The sequence below is a fragment of the Ciconia boyciana genome, chromosome 3 (genome assembly GCF_034638445.1).
Source record: "Ciconia boyciana chromosome 3, ASM3463844v1, whole genome shotgun sequence".
NCBI classification, from domain to species: domain Eukaryota; kingdom Metazoa; phylum Chordata; class Aves; order Ciconiiformes; family Ciconiidae; genus Ciconia; species Ciconia boyciana.
The window spans coordinates 79,851,029-79,874,988 of record NC_132936.1 but is presented as its reverse complement, the minus strand read 5'-3'; the positions used below and the strand labels follow the sequence as shown (position 1 = coordinate 79,874,988).

Genomic DNA, 23,960 nt, shown 5'->3' with positions numbered 1-23,960 from the left:
AAAAGGAAGAAAGGGGACTTGTAATAATCAAGATGCTCATAACAAGAAGCAGGAAATAACAAAGCCAAGAGAAAGAAAAGCACGACGAGATATTTAGATATCTATATATTCTAAACAGTGAGATGTGTAAGAAATGTGGTAAGTTGGCTGTGGAGGACCAGTCATAGAGATACCAGTAAGAAACAAGCATTTCACGTCACATACTGAGGTAACTTGTCACAGTTTGTAAAAAGCTAAGTGGTTTTCCCTCTGACTTTATCAGGCAGAAGGCCACTAGTGCTTATTGGCAAGTAAGGCCTCAAATGGCAAAATACTGGATTTATGGTTTGCTGAAGCAAGGCATGGTGGTTCCCTGTAAAACCAATCTGTGAAGTAGCAGGTACAATGAATTCAGAGCACATCTGCAAACAGCAGGCAATTCAGTTAGGTCTGGAAAAGGAAAAGAAGTTTTGTCTCCTGCTACTACAAAACCAGAAGAAAAACTACAAGCAAAGTTACGCTGTATCACAGCACAAGCCCACTACGAGAAAACATGACTATGCTTATACATGGTCATGTTTTGACCATGACTTTCATTAAAAAAAAAAAAAAAAAAAAAAAAAGACGTTTTGACCATTGACTTTCATTTGCACAAATTTTGATTCCAAAGAACATTCTCTTAAATAAATATTTGAAACTGTGGAAAAGTGACTACTGGCAATAGGAATGCATACTTTGCTATTCACATCTCTAAAGAAGTGTTTCTGCAAAGATGTCTTTGGCCCCACATGAGAGATGCTGTGGCTCTTGTGATTATCTCTCCGTGATCTTTCTTCTTGTTTGGATGAAGATGCTGTCTCTCGCAGAATAGCTTCTGCAACCTAATGGAAAATTTGTTGTAAATATATAATTTTAAGTTCAAGTCATAGCTAGTAGAATCAAACAACCCTCAAAGCCATCTGGTTATCTGTTGTAACAAAAATGATGATATTTAAACACAATGAATGAAATTCCACATCTTGTTCTGCTAGGGACTGAAACTCCCCAGTATCAGACACAACAATCTTTGTATATGGCATCCTAGCATCTTTATATAAGCATACTAATATTTCTCTTGCACAATAAAAATCTTCAGTGGCTTGAGCAGTAGTTCTACATCACCAAATGTCCCAAAGCAGTAGAAATAATACAGAAATCTGGCCTACAACAGAAGTCAATTAGCTTTTTCTTATCCTTGCTTTTATATTTGGAATTTTTATATTTTTTCATGCTGTGCAAGTGACTCTAATCCTTTTTTCTGACCTTCACAATCTATAAAAGGATGAGTAATATGAACAGATAGGTTTGGGAAAATTAAAGTGAAATGTAACTTGAAATTACATTTTCAATGGAACTTAATAGTGTTAGGTGAAAAATCTCATTAACAAGTACCTTAAAATCAAATAAAAAGAGAGACAAAAACTTCTTCACTCCATAAAGCAAAGGACAGGTTAATTGGTGGTTCTAACATCTTTTAAAGATGCGTTACTAGAAATTAGATTTGCAAATTAGGGAAATACGTAGGAGTAAATGGCTCAATTTTATTTTCTCCTGGTTCAGCCACTCTGTGGAAGAGTAAGATTCATCTCACCAGACTGCACCATCTAGAAGATAATTATCTGTTCTAGTTGCCTTGACGCACATAGGATGAAATTGATCCCTCTTTAAAGGCAGATATTTTTCTCCCTTTAATACACAGGGAGATTAAATGACCCACTCAAACCAGACCTCTGTCTCTTGAATTCTAGTCTGAACCATTTAATTTCACCAAGACTTGCTGTCTCCTGTGTAAGAAGTGGGTAACAGCAGTCTTCTCTGTTCCTTTAACTCCCTTAAATGAAGTTACTCAGTTATATAGTAAGGTAGCAAGTAACCCTACAAGTATATTAAACAAATAGGATACTGAATGAGAAAGGGCAATAGAATCTGTTAACCTATGATTAAAACTCTTTGATGTCAGGAGATCACCAGAGACATTTACACTAGCCAGCTATATTTTCCACCCTGATTGTCTTTCCTGCTCCACACCGGTGTAACTCCCATTCAGAAGTCCAACTTGTACCTTTGTAAGGCAGGCCGCTGACAGTGTTTTCTTCCCAGAAAATTTACAGTACAAAATAAGAACTGAAATGAGATTTAATAAAAGGTCCCCCTATATCTATTGCCAGAAACCAGCCTGCATCTGGCTGAAGAGCTGTTTTATTAAAAAGGTAAATGGCATTATATACATAAATACTATAATTAATTTCAGGAGGCTTTAGTTGTCTGATTTAGGTGCTGAATGTAAATTAGTTATCTAGACTCTCTCCCTAGTTAGTGGAGGTAGACATCTGCCCTGATATAAGTGTCTAAGATAGGTTGGCTGAATCACCTTGTAGAGGTACCCACCTCATGGATAACTAAGGCTAAGTGGAAGAGGACCACAGAAAGAGTATATTTTAACATGGCTCACTACAGAGGTGATTTTCCTCCCTTCAGGCTAAGCATGGCAGGAATGGAGGAACAGTATTCACACATGCCAGCTCCAAAGAAAAACTACACCTGAATTTTTCAGACACTATTAAACAGAAAATGTCTTCCAGTACCGGGGTCTCTGATTTTCTGTCCATGAAATTCACCGCTGCTGGGGTTTTTTCTGCTTTCCGTCTCTGATGTTCTGAAACTCTGAGCTCGTCTCGAAGCTCCATGTTCTGCCTGGTCAGCATCTCAACCTGGTCTCTCAGCTTGCTGTAGGCAGCATGCCAGCAGGACTCATTTCTCTTGAACTCCTCCTGCAGTCCCACAATCTGCTGTTTTAATATCTACCAGTAGAAAAAAAGTGTGCCATGTCATTGCCTATTCTGGACTAGGCATGCCCACCTTCTATACCCAGAAGGAAGCATGGAGTCTTTTGTTCTGCTTAAAGGTCTACAGTATAAAAGTCTTTAATGTAAAGGTCTGCAATATAAAAATAACACATTTGAAAAGATTTCTTAAAAAAAACCTCAAAAATGAACAAAAAACCCACTACCCTGCAAACTCCTATATTTAAAACAAACCAATTACGAAGCGAGCAGAGAGGAGTCCTTGCTGTGTGAAGGAAAACCAGGAAATGCAAACTAATCATGCAAGCAAACACCATTAAATGTGGATGTTTTCAAAAAAAGGCAAGGATACAAGGTATATTTTAATGGCAAAAATGTCAGTTTGTCAGATCTTCATATAGTGACAAGGGCACGTGATTAGTTAAATGGTCCTTACAAACAGCAGGGGATCGCAAAGACATAGTTTTCAACTGAGTTCAGGAGAATGAAAGTAGTGAAACTTGGTGCATTTTGGAGAGGACTTTTCCATATACATGCATCTCCATTATTTTTCCCTTCTCCATTCTCCTTCCCTCACCCATGCTGATGCCAACACTGAGTCCTCTTCCTTCAAAGCACTCATGCTGGATACTGCAAATGCAATGTTGGTGGAGTTAAGCTAGAAATATGCAGTTTGCTCTGTAGTCAACCAATTGTCATGTGCAACCCTTTCCTACTTTCCCTTCACTTCTGTATCTGCCCACTTGTGTCATCAACATCCTTTCTTTGCTGTGAGCTGCTTGGTCAGAATTTGGCACATCTATTGGCCATTTTCAAGAAGAAGCGGACTTCTGAACTTGGGAATCACACAGATAAGCATCTCAGAAAGTGTTTTGTAATTGTTTTGTGGAAAACTAACTTTTTGAATCTGCACTCATTATCTTATCAGGTGGGAAGAAAAGATTAAAACAATTCTATCAAACTTCATCTCTAGGGCAAGACCTAGTCAGGAAGCACAATTATTCCCTGGCAGAAATTGTAACAATTTTTTTTTAAATCCCAGGTGGAAATAAAGCTGATGTTTCAAAATATTGTGCAGAGAAGATATTAAAAATATTTTTATCCAAAATACTAAAGTAACCTAAATGAAACAGTTAATCATTTCCTGTTTTAAATGTTACCTCTAGAGAAATATGGAACATGAGCAGAGAAAACATTCACTATGTGTATGGTACAAAAACATGTATTTCAAAAATGTACAAATGAAAATTAAAGAAAGTATAGAAAGTTTGAACAAAGTACTATCTTGCCAGTTTCATTTGTTCTGAAACTTTTCTGGTCAAGAAAATAATTGAAATTGTCAGTTTGCTGTCAAATATATCAGTTTGGTTTAGATATCTTTTTGCAGCAGAACATTGTTCCAGACATTTCTGAGCATTACCATTGCCTACTCTTTTATCCTATAAAAATATATCTTTTAGCTGCCCCCATCTCCTTTATCACTGTCTCACATGGCTCACCATTTTTTTCTTCTCTTTATCAGTGACTCTTCTAGAAAATCACTTAAAGTCATATTATGTCTAGCTATTTTTAATAGGGATAATAGAGAATGATGGCAAATAACCCTGTGCCACTGGCACAATGGCTCTTTGTATCAAAAAGATGTAAAGCCCACTGTGACAGGATTTGGAAATTTTTCAAGAGCCAGCTCAGATCTGGGAAAAACAGCACAAGGAAGTACAAGGATCATGAGAACCTCCCAACCTTCCTTACGAAATAGAAGGCACAACCTAATTTTCTTCTTATATAAACAAAGTGGGCTGTACATTTAAAACACAAACCAAAGCAATGTTCTATTAACATGAAAAATCTTCACTGTACACACAACTGTCCTCAAGAAGCAGCATAAATAATTGGCCATCTGTGACAAATGGAAGGATTCAGGTACTACCGTAAGATGCCTGCATGAAAGGATAGTAATTGATGAGAACTGCATATTTGTTCTACAGAAGACAGCTTACTTGTATTTCTTCTGATTTCACATTTTCTCCAGCGACTCTAGCTGTTCCATTGCACTTGCTATGGGAATTTTTTTCTTTCTGCAGTGGGTGAATTTGGTCTTTATTGTATTCCAAAGGGTGAGTCAGCTCCTGGCTCCTGACAGTCTTGAGCTGGTCTATTTGTGTTCTGTTCAGAAGGTAAACAAAGAGTATGAAGTTGGCATAAAGACCATAACAAAGGACTGTCTTTAGATGTGCCTTCTTTGGGCATGATTTTTGGAGGGCTTGGGCAAGTCCCATATATGCTGATACTGCTGGGAGTGGCAACAAGTTATCAGCACTTGTCAGAATTGAGGTCCTTCATCACTGGGAACACTCATGCATGCCTTCAGCTGCAAAATTTATTCTATTGAGCAGATGAAACAATTCTAATTGAAATTTTCTGACAACGTGATGACCATGAACTTAGAGGTTTTTAAATACATTTTCTGGTCAGAGAGAGAGCTAAATTAGGGCAGACCTGCAGAAGGCACAGCTTGTTCCCTGGCATTGCACCTATCAAGCACTTCATCATGCAAGGCTGGGGGCTGAGCTGTATTTCCAGCAGCCCAGTAATTCCTACAAATAAGAACAGCCATGGACCTGAATGAAAGGGGTAAAGTACTTTACTTTCCACAGGTAAATATACTCCAAGACTTAAATGTCGGAACTCAGCACCCAGAAGAGATTTTCCCTTTGAACTCAATGTCTCAAGGCATGAGTGGTCTGGAATTGCACTTAAAAAGTCAGCAAGAGGGGAAGAGTATAAATCTTTATATATCCTCAAATGGAGTATATTTGTATGACTATGATCCAGCTGCTTAGTTCATTTTTAATATGATATTAAATTATTTGTTAGCTTCCTGCTTCAACTCACTTCATGACCTACAGCCACCATCTGGTCATCACTATTACCCGAAAAGCAACAAGAGCTACAGGAGGCAGCCATGACCTCACGTTTTCCTCTCAGTAATGGAGTTTAGCACGTCAGCAGCAAAATATGAAAATTCTCAAAGATACTAAGAGATAAACGAACTCCCCATATCCTGCTGCTCTTTACAATTCATTACCTAATTTTTATTTTTTGGTTGGTTTATATCCAAATAAGCCTATCTAATATTCTGGTTAAAGGCATGCTAAAAAAAGTCTCATCAATAGTTAATAGAATTATTAGTTCTCCTCACATTAATACAGTTAAATTAGCAAATATAGCCCCTGCGTGATTATGTCCACTGCTCCATATCCAGACCAGTTGCCCTGAAATACAATATACTAGAACAAAGGCAAGATGCAAGATCTATATTTAACATTTTCCACTGAAAACTGAACAGTACTGTCTTATGTTTCTTGCACCCTTTAAAATAAAATCCAGGTAGCTATTCCTTCCAGCAGCTCAGCTGATATCAACCTCTTCAGAATTGCACAAGAGTTACATCTGTACAAATGAACTAATCAGAGCTGGAGCATGAACCCAAGCATGCAATTATCCAGAGTGCCATATTGCTAGCATGACCTCTGATCTTGGCATCAGCCATCCAGCACTATACTACGCAATGCTGGGCAAGGTTTGGAGGTTAGCGCAGGCCAGGGATCATGTCCAGCAGACAACTTGGATGCAGCCACCCTGGTCTGCAGGGTAAGACAGGTGTCGTGGTTTAGCCCCAGCTGGCAGCTAAGCACCACGCACCCGCTTGCTCACTCCCCCCTGGTGGGATGGGGGAGAGAATCGGAAGAGCAAAAATAAGAAAACTCGAGGGTTGAGATAAAAATAGTTTAATACGTAAAGCAAAAGCCGCGCACGCAAACGAAGCAAAGCAAGGAATTCCTTCACTACTTCCCATGGGCAGGTAGGTGTTCAGCCATCTCCAGGAAAGCAGGGCTCCATCACGCCTAACGGTTACTTGGGAAGACAAATGCCATCACTCTGAATGTCCCCCTTCCTTCTTCCCCAGCTTTATATACTGAGCATGACGTCATGTGGTATGGAATAGCCCTTTGGTCAGTTTGGATCAACTATCCTGGCTGTGTCCCCTCCCAGCTTCTTCTGCACCTGGCAGAGCATGGGAAGCTGAAAAGTCCTTGACTAGTGCAGCAACAACTAAAACATCTCTGTATTATCAACACTGTTTTCAGCACAAATCCAAAACATAGCCCCATACCAGCCACTATAAAGAAAATTAACTCTATCTCAGCTGAAACCAGGACAACAGGTTAGTCATGTGGAGGTGTTATGCTGTGCCTCTTTGCCTCAAGGCTAGAAAACAGACCCTGGCCTGAAGAAATATAATAACCAAGGATGCCGGGAGCACACACAATACTTCTTTGGAGCCTCAGACAATCAGTTCATACCCTAGCTATAAGTTGCAAACAGGAGCTAGGTGCACACCACAGATATACAATATAGAAAGAAAAGGTAAGTACTTTGTGCTAACTCAAATTCTTGCATGAGTCCCAGGCATACCTCTGCATGAGGCACATCACAGCAGGCTGACTGTGAAGCAAAAACATACATGAAGCAAAGGTCTGTTTCCAAGAAAAAGCCTTTTAGCAAAATGCAGATGGGAAAAAAAACCAAACCTGCTGGCTACTGCTGTTGGTCCAGAAAGAGTGCAGGTTCAATACTACAAGGAAGTTATGTATTAAAATTGGCAAACAAGTTATCCTTGTTGAAGGAACAAGGAAATGACCACCCTCGAATCCTCTGACTGATGTCAAGAGTAACTACCTCAGTGCTGCAGGGGTGGAGCCATAGGCTGCTGCCTTGAGCATTCTCCAGGCTCTGTTAGGCATCAGATACCCACAACATGCTACATCCCAACTTTTTTCACCCTCTTGCCTATATTATTTGTGCCTGCAAAGGTCTAAAACCAAAATGCTTGGAAACAAAAGAATAGATCGACTGGGCAGGTCCAGGCATGTTGTGCTGCTCTCAAAAGGATTTTCTTTGCTTCCAGCGAGCACAAGTTGTCAACATGGCACAAGTGAAATGCTATCAATGTAGTGGCCATCTTATGTTCCTAGTAGGCTTACTGGCTTAAAAATACGAAGCAGATTCTCAGATTGTATAAAACAGAACAAGGCCAATGTAGTCAAGGAGGAGAAGCTGCCTTTGGCAATTAGTTTTAGCTCATAAATTACAAAAAGTGAGTGTAAAGATGTACACATTGTACTAGGCAGGTATTTTGGATAAACATCTGTGTGAGAATGCTAGGGGCTACTATGGCTAATGCCATGAAGAAATCCACCAAAAGCTCTTTTAAAAACATGCACTATTATGAAAAAATCAAAGCCATGTCATCTGTGAGGCAGCACTGCCAGGCAGAGAGTGCAGTGCTGGCAGAGAGTGCACTGCAGTAATTCTGCACCAGCGCACCCCTCCACAGCCAAAATCTACACCAGTAAAAGTAAAAGCAGCGCCTAGTTTCCTTAGTAGTTTCATGAACTGCCAAATCCCACAAATATTCACTTCTGGAACACCTATGACGGTCAGCTGGCGATCATCTTCCAATATGTTTGCAAGATCACAAACAAGAAGGATCTTTAATGAAATCATTTATTTAAGACATTGAAAGTACTTTGCTAAAAGACAGCTATAGGAGGAAATCATACAAACTGATAAATGTAATTCAGAAATATCCTTTGGCACTACTCCCATGGTCTTTGAAATCAAAAGGAATGAACAAGCAGATGTGAAAAATAATTTCTTAGTTTGCATTATATATTAAAAATCCGAAACAATAAATTATGCTTATATGGCACTAGTTAAGAACTAGGCTTGAAATGTAAAAAGGAAAAGAATCTCTCCTGTGTTTACAGTAGATGGTACCTAGTAATTTCTAAACAGATTTCATCACATTAAAAAGCATATATTTGATTTGATTGTAAGCATGGTAAATGTTCATTAGAGGCATTTGCATAACCTGTAATTAGTTACAGTTGTGATGGCACTTCCATTCCAAACCCCATAGTTTCAAAACTTATTTCTTGCAGGGATTTTGTGGCAAGGAATTATTTCATTTCTATGAAGATGTAAAACAAAACAAAACCAAAACAATTTTCAGTATTTAATAATTACAAATTACAGAAGCAGCTCTCTTGAATTTTCAGGTTCTTCATCTATATGGTACCAAACTCATCCTCAGTCTAGTCTAAAGATAGGTATTTCTGAAATGAAAATGCTGTTGTCTGACATATGCTATACACTTTTTCTTAACTTTGGAAATATGGGCTACCCTGATGTGAATGTGAAATGAGAAGTTTATCCTTTACTCTGTCAGAGGCCTGATCCCATAAAATAAATTATCCTGAGTCCTTATTGATTTCAGTGTAATCTGAAGAAGTTCAGCAACTTATAAAAAGCATTTGGCATTACTCAGCTTTAGGACCCAAACTGCACCAGTGTTTTCAGAGTTGGCCCCCTTCAGTTAGGCACTTTACTTCTTATCTAGACAGCTAAATAAGTCTTTCAGTTCTGAAACAACATAGACGCAGTTGAAAAGAGGCTAGCTAATACGTATGAATTTAGCAGCCTGATTTTAAGGATCCTAAGGGAAATATTGGCCTTACCGTACACGCAAATCAATTTCTGGTGTATAGAGATTTACCTGCGAAAATGCATTGCTTTCTCTTGTTCTTCTTTCACCCTATTCAGTGAGGGGGTTCCTCCGTGATGTACACCAGTCTCTAATCCTCTGGTAAGGATGTTCTGGGTTTCTTCTATAAAGACATCTATGTTAGTACACAGAACTTTGTGAATATTTATGAACCCTCTCTATGTATTTAAAACCACAGACTGCATAAGTGCAGTAAGCTTTATTGCTTAATCTATCAAACAGAATTAATGTATATTTGCCTAATTATGCAAGTATTCTGTTCTCAGCATAGTTCTTAGTAGTGCAGTCCAAGCCCTACAAATCACGATAAGTGAAACAGATTTGGGGATATATCAGTGTCAGTAGCTGAATTCCTTTTCAGGAATGTGAATGCCACATGATAGTTCAACCTTATTTTAAATGTAACTTTCAAAGAGGCCTCAGGAACCCTTTTTTAACAGCAGCCTGACATGGAGTAGAGTGTGCTTAGCAAGTTGTGACAGAGCAATGGAGAACCAGCAGAAGTTAATATTTCTGCCCTGGCGATTACTGCAGGTAGGACAACAGATTTTGGCTGATCCTACACAAAGAGACAGCCAATGGGTTTGGGATGAGGAGTCAGTGTGGGGGAAGTCCCTCAGTGGAAACTAAGAGAGAAGAAAAATTGAGAGACAGTTTAAGAAAAAGGACTAAATCCAGCTCAAGTAGGATATCATTTCATTGCCAGAAGTAAGATCACTGGACCAAAAGGCTAGAAAGATTGGTTGATCAAAGAACTGGGACCACATTCAGGGCAAACTGGATGAAGATGTTCTTAGGAAATCATCATTTTCCATTGATGTGAGGCTCTCTGTGTCTTAGGAACAAAACATGCAAATTTGAGAAATTATTTTGCTCACCTTTTTTAAAGTCACATTATCTCTGAGGAGGGTAAATAGAAAACGTGAACATCTCATTGTCAAGGGGTCAGTGGGAGGAATATACCTAAGCTACAGGGAACTCTAGCACTGACTCCAGGGACTCACTGAGCCTCTCACCCGTCTCATGGGATCAAAAGTCTGCACCTGAAAGTGCACCTCAAGCGACAGACTTAGGAAAAATGGCTAGTGACAATGGAGAGCCAAGCATAACAAGGGGCTTGCAGATATTATCTCTCCCCTCTTCTCTTTTTGTTCCAGTTCAGGACTGAGAAATACTAACAGAGGTGGGCATATACCTAGGGAGCAGACACAAAATGAGTCACAAATCCAAGAGAAATTTTTTTCCCCTATGGAAAATAAATGTAAATCAAAACTTGGGTAGCTCTTACCTAATATGTCTGTAAACAGTTTTTTCTGTGGTTCCTCCACTGCAGGGGTTTCTTTAATCTTGAAAGCAAGAATCTCACCAGCCACCATTGAGGATGGCAGATCTAGGCTTTTAACATCCCTGGCCCTATTCTCATTCTTTGATTCAGGCTCATGCTCTCTCCTTTTCGATCTTGTGAGATGTAATAGGGACTGCTGAAGAGAAGAGTGAGCCTTTCTCCCTTCCAGCCTGACAGCCCCGGTACTGGAATCGCTGCTGCTTGTGCTGCAGGAGAGACCTTGTTGTCTTGAGATCTCTTGAATGTCTTGTTTCCTTGGCGGTGATCTGCTGTACTTTTTAACAGACATTTTTTCAGTTCCACTGGGCTCATCACTAGCATAATCACCGTCAGAGAGATCCAAATGTCTGTCAGTATGATCTATTCCCTGAGGCCCATTCTGGGAGGGATACTGAGCATGGTGAGATTTGGGGTCATCATCACTGTTGGAGGATAAGCAGCTTGACTCACAGGACAAAGATGCAACATGCCACATCGAGGCAGCTGTCCCCTTCCTTTGCCACTCCTGCTGCAAGGCTGAGGATGAGCTTCCCTTCTCCACAGCCTCAGGTGAGCTACGTGTAATTTTTACTATCTTATCATTGACCATCTTAAACCCAATGTGGATTTGTCTTTTGCTTTCTGAGCTCTGGCTCCCCGAAACAAGTTCCTGTGGGCATACCTGAACCCACTTCTGGCCCTGTGTGAATGCAGGGCCTGCACTCCACTCTGCCTCCTTGATGCAATCTGTTCCTAAATCCTGAAGTGGAGAATGCTTTTGCAGGACTTCCAAGGGAGTTTTTGCACCCTCTGTGAGATGACCCTTCAGAGGCTGATCCACCCTACCTAGGTCCTTTTGCAGGGTACCCTCCACAGGTATTCCATCAGTTCTGCCTGCTTGCCCTAGAGAATTCATATGATGAGTTTCCCTTTCCTCACCTACTTGCAGGTTCATTTCTGTTACTGTTTCAGGACATGGTTGCAGGATTTCAGGCCACCTTCTCTGTGGTGAGTCAATAGGATTTTTCTTTGCGTCTTCATCTTTCCCAATCACTTCTTTTTCTTCTGCACTTTGCTCAACTCCTTCTGCTTCACAGTCAGTCTGAGCCTTTATCTCCCATTTGGCTAAAGCACAGTCTGCTTTTTTTTCATGTGTACCCATCTGCACGGATCTACTGACCTGCAGATTTAACTGAGAGCATTCCCCTTGCTGCAGTATGCCTGCATCCACTTGGCCAGGCTGGGAGAAATGACCCCAGCAGTCCAAACCAGCTCTTCTGGAATGCTTGCTGTCTTCTTTTAAAGACTTCTGTTTATTTTTTTTGAGCCTTGCCATACCTTCTTTTCGTTTCAGAAAAGCCTTCTGAGGTGTTACTTTTGCCTTGCTCTGAAAAAAACACCAAAAATCCTGACAATCACAGTCTGAGAATCATTCTCCAGGAAGGAAGATATTTATGATAATTGAAAATGCTGAGACACCAGAAGTCTTAAAGACACTGGCCATGGATAACTGAGTGCATAAGTAACAGCCCCAAGACTACAGGGGAGGTACGAGAACTTTTAGAAGCAGTCGCTGTGTGACACCTCCATTAATTCATTAGTAGAGTCAGATGGTTAAGATGGTGCTAAGTGTTTATATGATAGAAGATGAGATGAGTTCTGTCTGTCTTTATTTTTAAAGGAAGTTTGAGTGTTTTTTACAATATGACACAGAAATATACAAATGTATCAGTTTGAGATGTTATTTTGCCAGGGAGACGTAGAGAAAATTCCCGAGTGATGAAATGTGCATCTTCCAAGTCAACAAGCCTAACAAAATGCTGAGTCTGACACCTAGAGGTGTCAGACATAAACTCATCTCAAACTGCACATAAGGCAAAAAGCAGAGCAGTATTGCTGTACTTGGCCCTTGCACAAAAACTGTATTTGGAAATGCCCTCATTCTCGCATTAGTGGCACATGAGAGACTGCATGGACTGTTTATTATGAAATAAACTAACAGAATCGACCTTGAGGTCTAATTTAGCCAAGTATGTTGAGACTCGGGCACAAACTATGACCCAGAAAGTATGTGGAAAGAGAAGAATCCAGTGGGAAACATTGGGGAATATGACTGTGGCTGAGTAATAGTTTTTTTACTTTTGGGAAAAATCTTCCAATATCACATGAAAGAACAGTGGAAAAATGTGCTGCCATGCAATGAGCCAAAACGGAGCCCACACAATACCCAAGTCCATGAGAACTTGTCAAAAACAAAGTGAATGCACCAATAGCACAGTACCTGCTGCTCCTTCTGCTGTTTTGCTATGAGATGATTGTCTACTTTAAGTTGTTCTTCAACAAATTCTTCAGAAGGCTTCTGTCTAATACCAATTGCTGGTGTGATTGGCCTAGGCAAGGAACAGGAAGGCATTTATTTGTAAGGTTGTCCAACTAATTTTCTTTCGATAATTCTTATGGAGCTGATGTTGAGTTTAGAACTGAAATGTTCTCTCCAATTTTTTTAAAATGTGAAGCATGTTAGTAAAAATCCCATTATTATGTGACACTTAAGTCTCACTTTAAAACATCCTGTCTAGACTAAACATTAATTATGCTTTTAGCAAGTAACATTTTTTGGCTGGTATCAGTCTGTCCTGAAAAATGGAAAATAGTCAAAAGGAAAAGTATTTCAGGCATTTTCTCCAGACTAGAGCTGGTTACAGTCACAAAGAACTCACTATCTCTCTGACAGAGTGGTTTGAATTAGTTGGTGAAGAGTGATAGAGGAGAAAAATAATGTCTATAATGTTGTGGAGGGGCAAATTGAATGCTGACTCAAAATGAAGCATAATACAGCATACATGAACATATCTTATTTCATTGGAAACGTGCTTAGAGCCTTAATTTAGACACTTACTAATAATTTCTACTGAATATTAAAAAAGCCTGGGTTTAGTAGAGGTACTGGCTACGCAGCACGTTACTGTTCTTTCTATACCCCACCTCCACCTAACACCACTATACCACAGACAATCTTTTCGTTTGACAGTCTGTCTCTGTCTCTTAGCATGCAGCATGGCCTAATAGGATTAAATCTGTAGAGCAAAACTGTTGTTGTTGAGGAGTCAATGTTAGACAATACGCATTTCAGGGAAGTTTGCTTCAAACCAAGTATAGCCTAGTCCCATAGCAAAAATGTCACAAAGAGCTGTAGTACATTCTGTGCTTTAGTTTCATCCAGCTCATGCTAAGACCACAATGTGAACCAAAGCACAGCAAGTGGGGGGTGACTGGGAGACGGACTTCAGAAGCTCACTCCTGATCCAAAAAGGCATATGTAGACAGGCCCACTTGCCCAGAGGTGCTTATGGTCCTGCCACCTCTTCCCAGTCTTCTGCTCTGGAGGTCCCTGTCTTCCTCTCTGCCCAACTCCCACATGGTTAACACACTAAAACACACTCATGACAATTACTTTCAGTCTGTACTTGCCTAGCAGTTTGCTGCTTCTCTTTTATACTTGATGGAAGGCTCAGTGTGCCAAAAAGCTGCTTCATCTACCTGTATCAGCTGAGGAAAGGTAACAACTCTACTAGCATTTCTTCCATCACTAATGCCAACTTAACCATTCTTGCCTAGCCATGAGCACCCCCTCAGTGTGCTGGTAGAACTTGTTTTGCACTGCAGTGATGAACCAGATCAGAGAACTGATCCAAGTTAAAAGTTACATTGCTCCTCTCTCCAGATAATTTTAACAAGGATTACTTTGTTGACCTGTTCACTATATAGGCACATAAAAATTGGTCTTGGCGCAGCTGAAGAGGCAGAGGAAGGACAAGAATGAATGAGCTACTCCGACTGATGCTGCTATCACAAACTGATGGCCACTGCAGAAGAAATTATGGCATAACAAAAGATGTTATCTCTCCCTGCCAATTTTTGCCCTACTTCTATCCTTTGAAGATCATAGTTGCAAAACCAGTTCATTTAAATTCGCTAAACCAGCATCCTATTGTATAGAAGTAGATCAACTGCCAGTCCCTAGACCTGTCCAATCTCTGCCCATGCATGCCTGCCACTCTCAAGCAAAGGAAAGAGCCTTTGTGTTGCAAATATAACACATACAGTATGTTTACAATCAAGGAAAACATGCTTTTGTAGCTTGACTGACTGATTAAGGTAATTTCTCACCTGTCTTCTATGTTTCCAGTCTTCATCTTCCCCTCTATATCAAAGAGAGATGGAGGAATCTCCTCCTTTACTTGTTCTCTTTGTTCTTCTTTGACAGCAGAAAAAGTGTCAGGGAAACTTCTCTCTTTTAATTGACTGTTATCTAAGCAGCAGGAAAAAGGTCAATGAAAACAAAGCCTTTATAGAATGAATAAATGAAAAATGAACATAATAAAATAAATTAGAAATGTCTATATTGTCAACATATGCAAGATTTTTATTTTTGAAAACACTTCATAGAATACATTTGAATCAAGTAGGTGGAAGGATGCAACTCATGAAAAAAAGAGGCTCCTGATCCTCAAGTCTAGTTGCCAGAAATAAGGAAAGGGCAAATGGTATAATTTGTACTCCTTGCCTCTAGAGATTTGTAATGCTTCGTTAATGTGTTCACTGCAGAACATTGCAGTGGAGACACTTTGCTAGACAGTACTGAACTACTCATGTGTCTGTAATTATGTGACCTGCAAGCCAGTTCATTAAATAGCTTAATAAGCAGTATTTGAACACATGAGACTTTCTAACTGGGCATTTTCTATTCTATTTCACAAAAGCACAAATTTGTACATCTTCCTATTGAAGCTTACTGGCTATGGTCACTACAACAAGAAGGCTTCCACTTCAATTAATCTTTTTTCTAAGTGTCAGCTAATGGAGACTTGCTCTTTTAGTTCAAGTTAGGCCCGTCAACTGGAGCAAAAAGCCTTTACTGGCTCACTCATACTACACACTGTTGCTGTAGCCAGGAACTACGTAGCTCACTTTGTCACATTAATGCTGTCACATTAATGCTGTCATATTAATCCAGAGCTACTGAAGTCCTTTGCAACATACTGAAAGGACTTTCTGGTCCAACAACAGGAATACAAAAGCTTTACATCCTTCCCTCAGCCTTTCCCAGCTACACACCAAAAAATCTCCAGTCCGACAGCAGACAAGCAGTGCTGTTTCTGCAACCTTCTCACCTGCCTTGCACCAGAATATTTCTGAGGAACCAGAGGTGACACAGCAGATTGGCAGCTGCAAGGGATGCAGAACCCATGTGTCCCTTCTCAGTCTCATGTGTGGGGCTATGCTGTCTCCAGAATGCTCGAATAGGAGAGATGCCCCAGCACTGTAATTTTCAACTAGTGCTTCCCAGTGCAAGGCAAGAACAATGTGTCCAAGCAGCTGTGTAATTCACCTTTGTTTTCTTTTCTGTTCTCTTCTTGAGCATCTTGTCTGGAAAGTTTTTTTGTGGGGCTCCCAGTACACTGAAGCAATGGCTCAGTGCTTATGCCTTTAAATAAGAATGTGAAGTGTTATACAAGCTGTTGGTAGACTCATGTTTATGTTTCCAGGAGTAAAAACCCACACTCATCACAACAGTCAGGAAGGTCTCAGTTCAGCCCAGTCCTCAAGCACACATTTGACTGAAGCATATTTCAAAGGCGACTGCACTGACCAGCTTCCAGTCAGGAGTGAACCTGATGTACTAAGGCCTCTGCACCTTCAAGTTTTGCATACATGAAGCAGGTCTAAGTCAGCACTGCTGTCAAAAAAAGCAGTCATACCTCCCCCTGTCCTAATGTGTTCCTGCTCTCAAGTTCCTGCTGTCCTCATCCACCCCCTACCATTTGTGCTGGCAGAAGTATTTCTGAAGCTCTCTGATAAACTTCACGGGGCAACTGACCCAGGTTCAGGTTAACCCAGCAAGAAAATAATAGTGCCAGGCACAAGAAGGAGACAAGACTCTTTCAGTGAGAGTCCTGGTCCTGAGCTAGCTTGAAGAATATGAAATTAAGGTTTCAATTATACTATGGGACTGTCTCACAACATCACAGTCAGGTCTTGCTATAAAAGTCCAAAGGAATCCAGGATGCACATCTGATTTACATCCTCTTCCCCTTTAAGCTGTTGAATTCCCATTTCCTTTTGTTCCTCTTCCCCCCATTTTGAAATTAACTTTTGATTTCTTGCAAATCGCTCTTTCTTCTTTCTCATCCTTTGATATCTTCCCACAAAAGACAAGGCTGGCAAAGTGTAGCAAAGAGAAGACGTCAAGTAGCAGCTTACATTTTTTTTCCTCCAAACGATGCAACTCCATATCTATTTGAGAAACACCAAGATTTCTGACGAAGAGGGCCTTCTTAGCTAAACAAACACATTCTCTTGCCTTTGGAAGCTATATCCACTTCCTACTTTTTATGCTTCTCCCCCTAAATATAACATACTCCCTACTTCATATAACTTAGCTTTTCCAATTTAATGACTTTCTGTTCCATTTGTATCTACAAGGCCCAATTTTTCTGTCAGTATGAGAGGCAGGGTGACTGTCATTCAAAAAGTAAAAAAAAAAATAAATCAAGTTTAAAATACTTTAAAAGCTTTTATAACTAAGCCACCATAAAAAAACCCTACCTTCTCCTGACCTGCAATAAAATCAGTAACAACCAGTAGCAAGGGCAAAAATTCACAGGATTTGCACAATAGCCTTAGCTTCAGATTTCCAGCACTTTTTACCCACCTGAATCTGAAAGCTGCACGTGCTCTCCTGACATTTCTGAACTGCTCTCGTTTGGCATGAACTGCGGGGATCTGCTTTGCCAAGCAGAGCACATTGCCAAGGGAGAGCTCTGTAAGCACCCCGGGCTCTCAACTTGGGAAGAATTTTCTGGTGGGAACTGGACAGGAATGAAAGTAGCTGGAAAGCGTGGAAGGGGTGGCATCGTGGCTGCTAGGTGGGAAGGTGTCCCAGGAGAAGCAGAAAAGCCTAAAGATAATTACCAGAGAAGAAAAATTAGAGATGCTTAAGACAAATATTTTGCACCGAACTAGAAATCTCTTGCTAAACTGGTATTGCACAAAAACAATGTTGCTTTCATGCTCCCTGGTGGTTTGCATGTTCAGAGTGAAATTATCAAATTCTGCTTTTGTTATTTTATTTAAATTGTAAAATGTGCTTGCTGCAACCATCAGTCATTATCGTATGCTACAGGGATGCTGAATTAAAGAGAATTTACGAAATACTCCCGAGCACGTAAAACACACATTTCCCCTAGGACTTCTTAAGCCCTTTAGCAGGTAAAAGTTAAGTATTGCTAAGTATCTCTGAGGCACTCCTCAATACAAAAGAGGGGAAGGTTTTCCTTTTAGCTCTGGATGCCTGGTTATACATTTTATTAGAAGACTTCCAAGTGGAAAAGACATAAGCAGTTCTGCATAGGCACCAGAGGCCAGGCTCACTACTTTCAGGAAAGAAACCCCTTTATAAGGTTACAAAATTAGGCTCACTTCTTATTTTCTTTCTCCACACCATGATTGCTTTCTGTACTGTGACCTGACTTCAACAAGAAGAATAAAGAGTGCCTGTGACTAAAATTGCCTCATCCACCACTTAAGGCATTTTTTGGAAGGAGGCTGATCTGTGGATTCAAATCCTGTCTGGCACAGACTCAAAAAAAAGCCCAACTCGTTACTTCTGGACAGATGCTCTAACCATGGAGCTAGCAGGTGGGCAGAGCCACTTCTGTCTGTGTTACCATGAGACATTAAAATGACAACCTGTAGTTCAATGAGGTTTTGATTTTACTGTTGGTCACTGTATTATTTCTTTAAATGCATGGCAATATTAAAGCAACTATCTTTATCATAATAAGATAAATCATAGCCCTAATAGTTCTTCATATTTTACCTCTTTAAAGCTTAATGGGACCAGATTATGCAATGTCTTTTGCTACCCTTAACCTACACTGCTTCCACTAACAAATCACAACTTTCAGTGCAGATTTTGGTCAGCTTTTCATTCAAGTAACCATTTTGTCTGTGGCTTTATATGTTAGCTAAATGTATCTGGATATGTAAATACACCCAAACAGCATCCTCTAAATATATTTCTTTCTGCATGAGCTTGGTCTTGGGTTCATGATACAAACTGTACTTGCTTTCTTCAGAAATGCATCAAGTGATTTACAGCACTGGGGCAGGGGGAAGAAAAGTTTGTATAATGAAGCGTAGCAGGTCCCAAGGCACTTTCTTTCTCACACTGTTCAGTCCTTCCTGAGAACCTGAAGAAAGTGGTGCAGCCTAACCGTGCTGCTCACAGTGAACCAGTGGAAGGAACAACAAGCACCTTGCTAATTGCAGCATTGGGGCAGGGATTAATGAGCAACATAATTGCTCTGTGGATGTTCTGCTTTGATTAGAAAACTTGGAAGCCGCAGACTGTGCACTTGTTCAACCTGGGCGTTGCAGACAGCTTGCTGAGCATCTGCCTGCCATTTCAACCAGACTCTTCTCTGAGGCAAAAAGCACAGGATCATGAAGATTTCATTTACTCAGCCATAGTCTTCATTCTGTCTCTTTCTCAAGCTGTCTCCCTAGTATACAGCAGTGGCTCTTGACAGCTATTTTGCAGTGGCATAGCTCCATCAGGAAAATCGGTACAATGACAGCCAGGCCTGCCAGTATCGCTGCTGGTGTGGCTTGGCTTCTGGCTGTGGGGTCGATGATTGAGATCCTGCTTACCCCCCCAGCCAAAAAACCTGATTATCACACAGCATCGAGTTTGAAAACGAGACCTTCAAACAGATGTGACACAGTGTTCTTTCTCAAGTTTCTTGTTGCCCTCAGTCTCATATTGCTTTGCACTGCTGGCATAATCGGGAAGTTCAGAAAGGTCCCCACAACACAAACAGACAACCTAAGCTGTAGAAAGCCAGGCTTTTGATGGTCACTGTGGGGGTGGTGTTTGGCCCTTGCTTCCTAGCTGGTGCATACACCCCAGTGTACGCCTACTGCTTGTGTACGTACTCCGCAGCTCTGACAGCCATACAGCTTTTCAAGTTGCTGTTAACATGTTCGATGTCAGTATCTGCTGCACCCCAACAGTGCGATGGATCTGGTTGTCCGCTGTTTGTTCAGCCCAACTTGTTGTCATTCCTACAGAAGGTTCTCTGACCCCATGCAGCTGAGAGGGAATGAAGCAAAGCCCCAGAGTTCAGATATTCTTAAAAGACACTGACACTTGAAGCCAGCAGAGACCATTTGTTATGTTTCTACAGACCTAATTATGCATGCATATACACAGGTTTAAAAGACTGGCATTTTTTATTTTCTTCCATTTTTGTTACACTGGGAGTAGAGGGACGTTAAAAGCCTGCAAGCATTTTTCTGGCCAATGTTGTTTAATTCCACTTTTCTAAACCCTTTTATTCTGTTGGCTAATAACTGCTATTATATAAATTAGCGAGATAGATGAAACTTGCTAGATTTTCAATTTCTTTTATGGCAACAATAATGTAAGGTCATGTTTCCCTGAAGCCAACTAACAAGTGCCAGCTCCCAGAGTTTCTGGGGCGGGGGGGGGGGGGAGGCAAGAGACCATAAATTCTTGGTGGTTTTATTATTATCATTAACTCTGCCTAAAGTAATGCCTATTATTTTGAGTGTACCTTTGAAAGCAGATGTTCCTCATATGGCAACTGAAATAGAATTTTGACTATAAATGATTCTGTCCAAACTGGTCAAAGTAGGTGTGCTATGAAGTATTTTTATACATGCACGGAGGAACAGCAAAAGACATGGTTTTAACTGAGGGGACTTCCTCACACTATGTATGGTTAGAACATGGGAAGAAAGTTTTGGAAAAAATGGAGCTTTTGAGCTCTAAAAAGCTATTTGTAAGACCCCATCAGGCTGAATCGAACTCTAGCGTGCAAGGTGCCATCACCTAGTTCTCCTAACTATCCTCTGAGATCTTAGCAGAATGAGATTCTTGCAGCTCCTCAACTGGGCAAAGAAGCTTGAAATTAGACTGAGAAAACTGATGCCAGATCAATGCACAATGCAGGCAGGGGATGTCTTAGGCTCCTTAGGCTCCTACCACATGGTTAGGTGAAGCTGCCTTCCCAGCAGGATATTGGAGGAGCAGCAGCAATCCAAGGATCACCTGGCCTTCCTGTGCCCTTATGGATGCTCCCTGCCTGATGTTATGCACAAGCAGCCCTGCTAAAGCCAGGCCAATGCTGTCACAAGTCTACATGATTTCCCTAAATTCTTCTTCCACCATGCGGTCACATGCTGAGGAGAATGCTACTACCGTGGACAGGGTGGGAAGCGGTGGGGCTCCTCTTTTTCTACTTGCTGAGCAGATGGCGTTTTCTGGCAATGCCACTGGTAAAATGAAGCTGTTCAAGGAGTTCTATCATGCTGTGAGAAACAGGCTGTACTATTAAAGGAAAGAGTCTATTAACAGAAGCATGGTGTGTTGATTTTTTTCATCTTCTTTTTTCTACGTAAAAGCTGTAATTTTCATATATAGATACAGAAAAAAAGGATATTTCAGCTTTTCTGTAATGCTCACCACTATGCTATAATTTTCTGCAGTACCATTCAAATCTATAATTCAATAGAAGTCTGTACAGGAGGTCTGTTATTAAAAATAAAGGACTCCTCTTCATGGTTCTTCCAGAATTTTAATATACAAAAGTGGAAAGAAGTGTTTTCTGGGGTTTACAGCTTGTGTGTAATGTGTGTAAAGAAATTAATGTTTTAGCATAGCTGCCAGAGGAAGAGCCCCCAGCCACTGAAAACAGCTATCAACCCTTTTCTTTCTTTAAGGAACTGATGCATTTCACTGCTGGAGTGCAACCATCAGCAGGTGAGGGTGCCGCAGAGTCAGGAGGGATTCCCCGAGTACCTGGGTTGTAAAGTGCAATGATTTTCTGCTGTTCAGCCACCAGCCTTTGCAGCTGCTCCATCTGCTGCCTCATCACCTGGTCCTGCTGCCCTGCAGTCTGAAAATATCATGAAGATATAGTATCAAACTACATTTCTGGATGGGTTTTAATCAGAAAGAATCACCATATCTGGACTTTTGGGGGTAGGTATTTCTTAAAGTGTGTATTACTTTTAATAACGAATGTTGACATTTGTATTTAAAAATCTGTTGCCATTTTACAACTCAAAGGGTACACTGACTCTGTGCAGGCAGTATGTGCCTTGCCAGGTTTTGCTACTCAGCCTCACATCAGTCAGCATTTTCTTCTGGTCTATGTGCTGGGGTTTCCTTCCCACAGAAGCTAAAGCACAAAAGGGAGAGAAGTGTCCATCCATGTTTCGCACCAAGAAGGGGTTAGAACAGCATCAGAGTAGACGATACTCTCAGGTCAGGCTTTACTGTAAATGTGCCAGGGTCCAACTTTTCATTGTTTGTTAAACTACCTGATAAATGGAAATTACCAGTATCATTGATGAAAAGCAGCTTTCAAAAGTCAATATCCACAGAGCTCAGATGCAATCAGGAGGAAATATGAGCACAGTCTGAAATTAGGGATGAAAGGATAGAAGAATAAGTCCAGTCTTTGCCTCCACAGAATCTTCACTAACATGGAGAAGGGACTGACTCGGTCTCTGACTAAATTGCTGCCACTAGTTCCTCAGTCCTTCTGCAGGCCAGGCATGCCCCGTTTCCTCCCTGCAGGTACACACCTATCCAACTTGCCTTGGCCTCCTGAGTTTCCCAGTTTATCTTTATTTGACTCCTTCTCCCACTCATCTGTTTCTTCTGTCCTGTCCACTGGGAAGAACTGCCAGAGACCAGTGGTGCAAGAGGCAAGACTCTTTTTTATCTTTATTTATTTATTTATTATGAAGTACCAGATCTGTTCCAGAACTAAAACTTACAGCATAAAGACACCCTCAATGTTGTTGCTGTGCCTGGAGCTTCCCAGCAGTCTGCCTGGATGCATCATTTTCATTCTACTGCACCTCCATCTGGTATCACTTGAGAAGCACCATGTAACAAAGCAAACCCGAAGTTCACTTTTTCTTTACCAGAATCTTTGAGAACATTTCAAGTAATTCACATAGTCAAGTGCCAGAAGCCAACAAAGAGTGCCCAAGTCCCAGTATCAGGTTTTATGACCAGCTGTTGACAGCTTAGGATACCACAGGATACATTCTGGTCGTTAAACTTAATGATCTGTTTTATGTCATCCAAGAAAAGAAGCAGCAGACTCCTGGGACTCACAAGAAGTTATCTTCAGCTGCAGCCTTACCTACATTAATACTTTCCCAACAACCAAGGAATACCAAGTTTCCTGTCCCTGTATGTAAAGTATCAAAATCTTCATTAGACTGAGAGCTGAAGGTGGTGAGGGCTCCTGACTGGCTCTTAAGTTTCCCTTTGAGAAGGGCAGTAGAGCACTGGATCCCAGGGCAGGCTCAACACCCCTCTTAGCAGTCCTCAGCCACAGGAAATTTAGATGGTCAAGGAGCCACTGCACTGGCACAGCCCAGCTGCAAATCTCCTGACATATAACTGAAGAACAACAGTTTTCCCAGCTCTTGTCTATTGTGTACAGGTGGTACCAACAGTGTCAAGAAAAGAAGCCCTGAGGTGAGGTGGGCTCAGGGCAACAGGCAGATGATGCAGCCTTGTTAGCGCAGGTACTTCTGATTTTGACATCATCAAAAAATGTTGAAGTGATGATAGACTTCCAATGGAGAAAGTGTTGAGAACTGCCAGCATAGACACATCCTAAATAATAAATTCAACTGTATTGGAAACATAAGGGTTTCTTTAAAATATGCAACTAAGGCACTGTGTTGTTCACTATCTTATGAAAGCACATAGAGCACTCAGTGGAAGAGATACTGTGGAGTTACTCCTGTCCATCACTTTGTCAAAACTAAGAAGAAGAGGAAAAAGTCAGAAATGGAAAAAAGATAAAAAAGGAGATGGAGCATGAGAAGAGGACTGATAGAAAGACATTTGGAAATAAGAACATGAACATGCTCCACAACCATTACACACATGAGAACGTGGAGCCAGAACATGCAATCTTTTTCGCCAGAGGGAGGGAGATAGTGATAACTATTGAACAAAAGGAACAAGAGAAAAATTTATTAATTGTCTCTTGGGAAAAGCACTTTATTGCATGGATGCATTAGAGCAACAGCATCAGACACAGGGTTATGATGCACTTCCCAG

General features: G+C 40.8%; 1 protein-coding gene across 1 annotated transcript in view; it reads right to left on the bottom strand.

Annotated features, from left to right (window-relative positions):
• Positions 1–23,960, bottom strand: part of LOC140649891 (uncharacterized) — a 38,145-nt gene that overhangs the window by 13,775 nt on the left and 410 nt on the right. Inside the window, 10 exon segments of the mRNA XM_072857727.1 lie at positions 714–860; positions 2,604–2,819; positions 4,823–4,988; positions 9,445–9,568; positions 10,742–12,164; positions 13,059–13,167; positions 14,948–15,089; positions 16,170–16,265; positions 17,493–17,738; positions 21,666–21,792. Of these exon segments, the coding sequence (XP_072713828.1) occupies positions 714–860; positions 2,604–2,819; positions 4,823–4,988; positions 9,445–9,568; positions 10,742–12,164; positions 13,059–13,167; positions 14,948–15,089; positions 16,170–16,265; positions 17,493–17,738; positions 21,666–21,792 (2,796 nt within the window).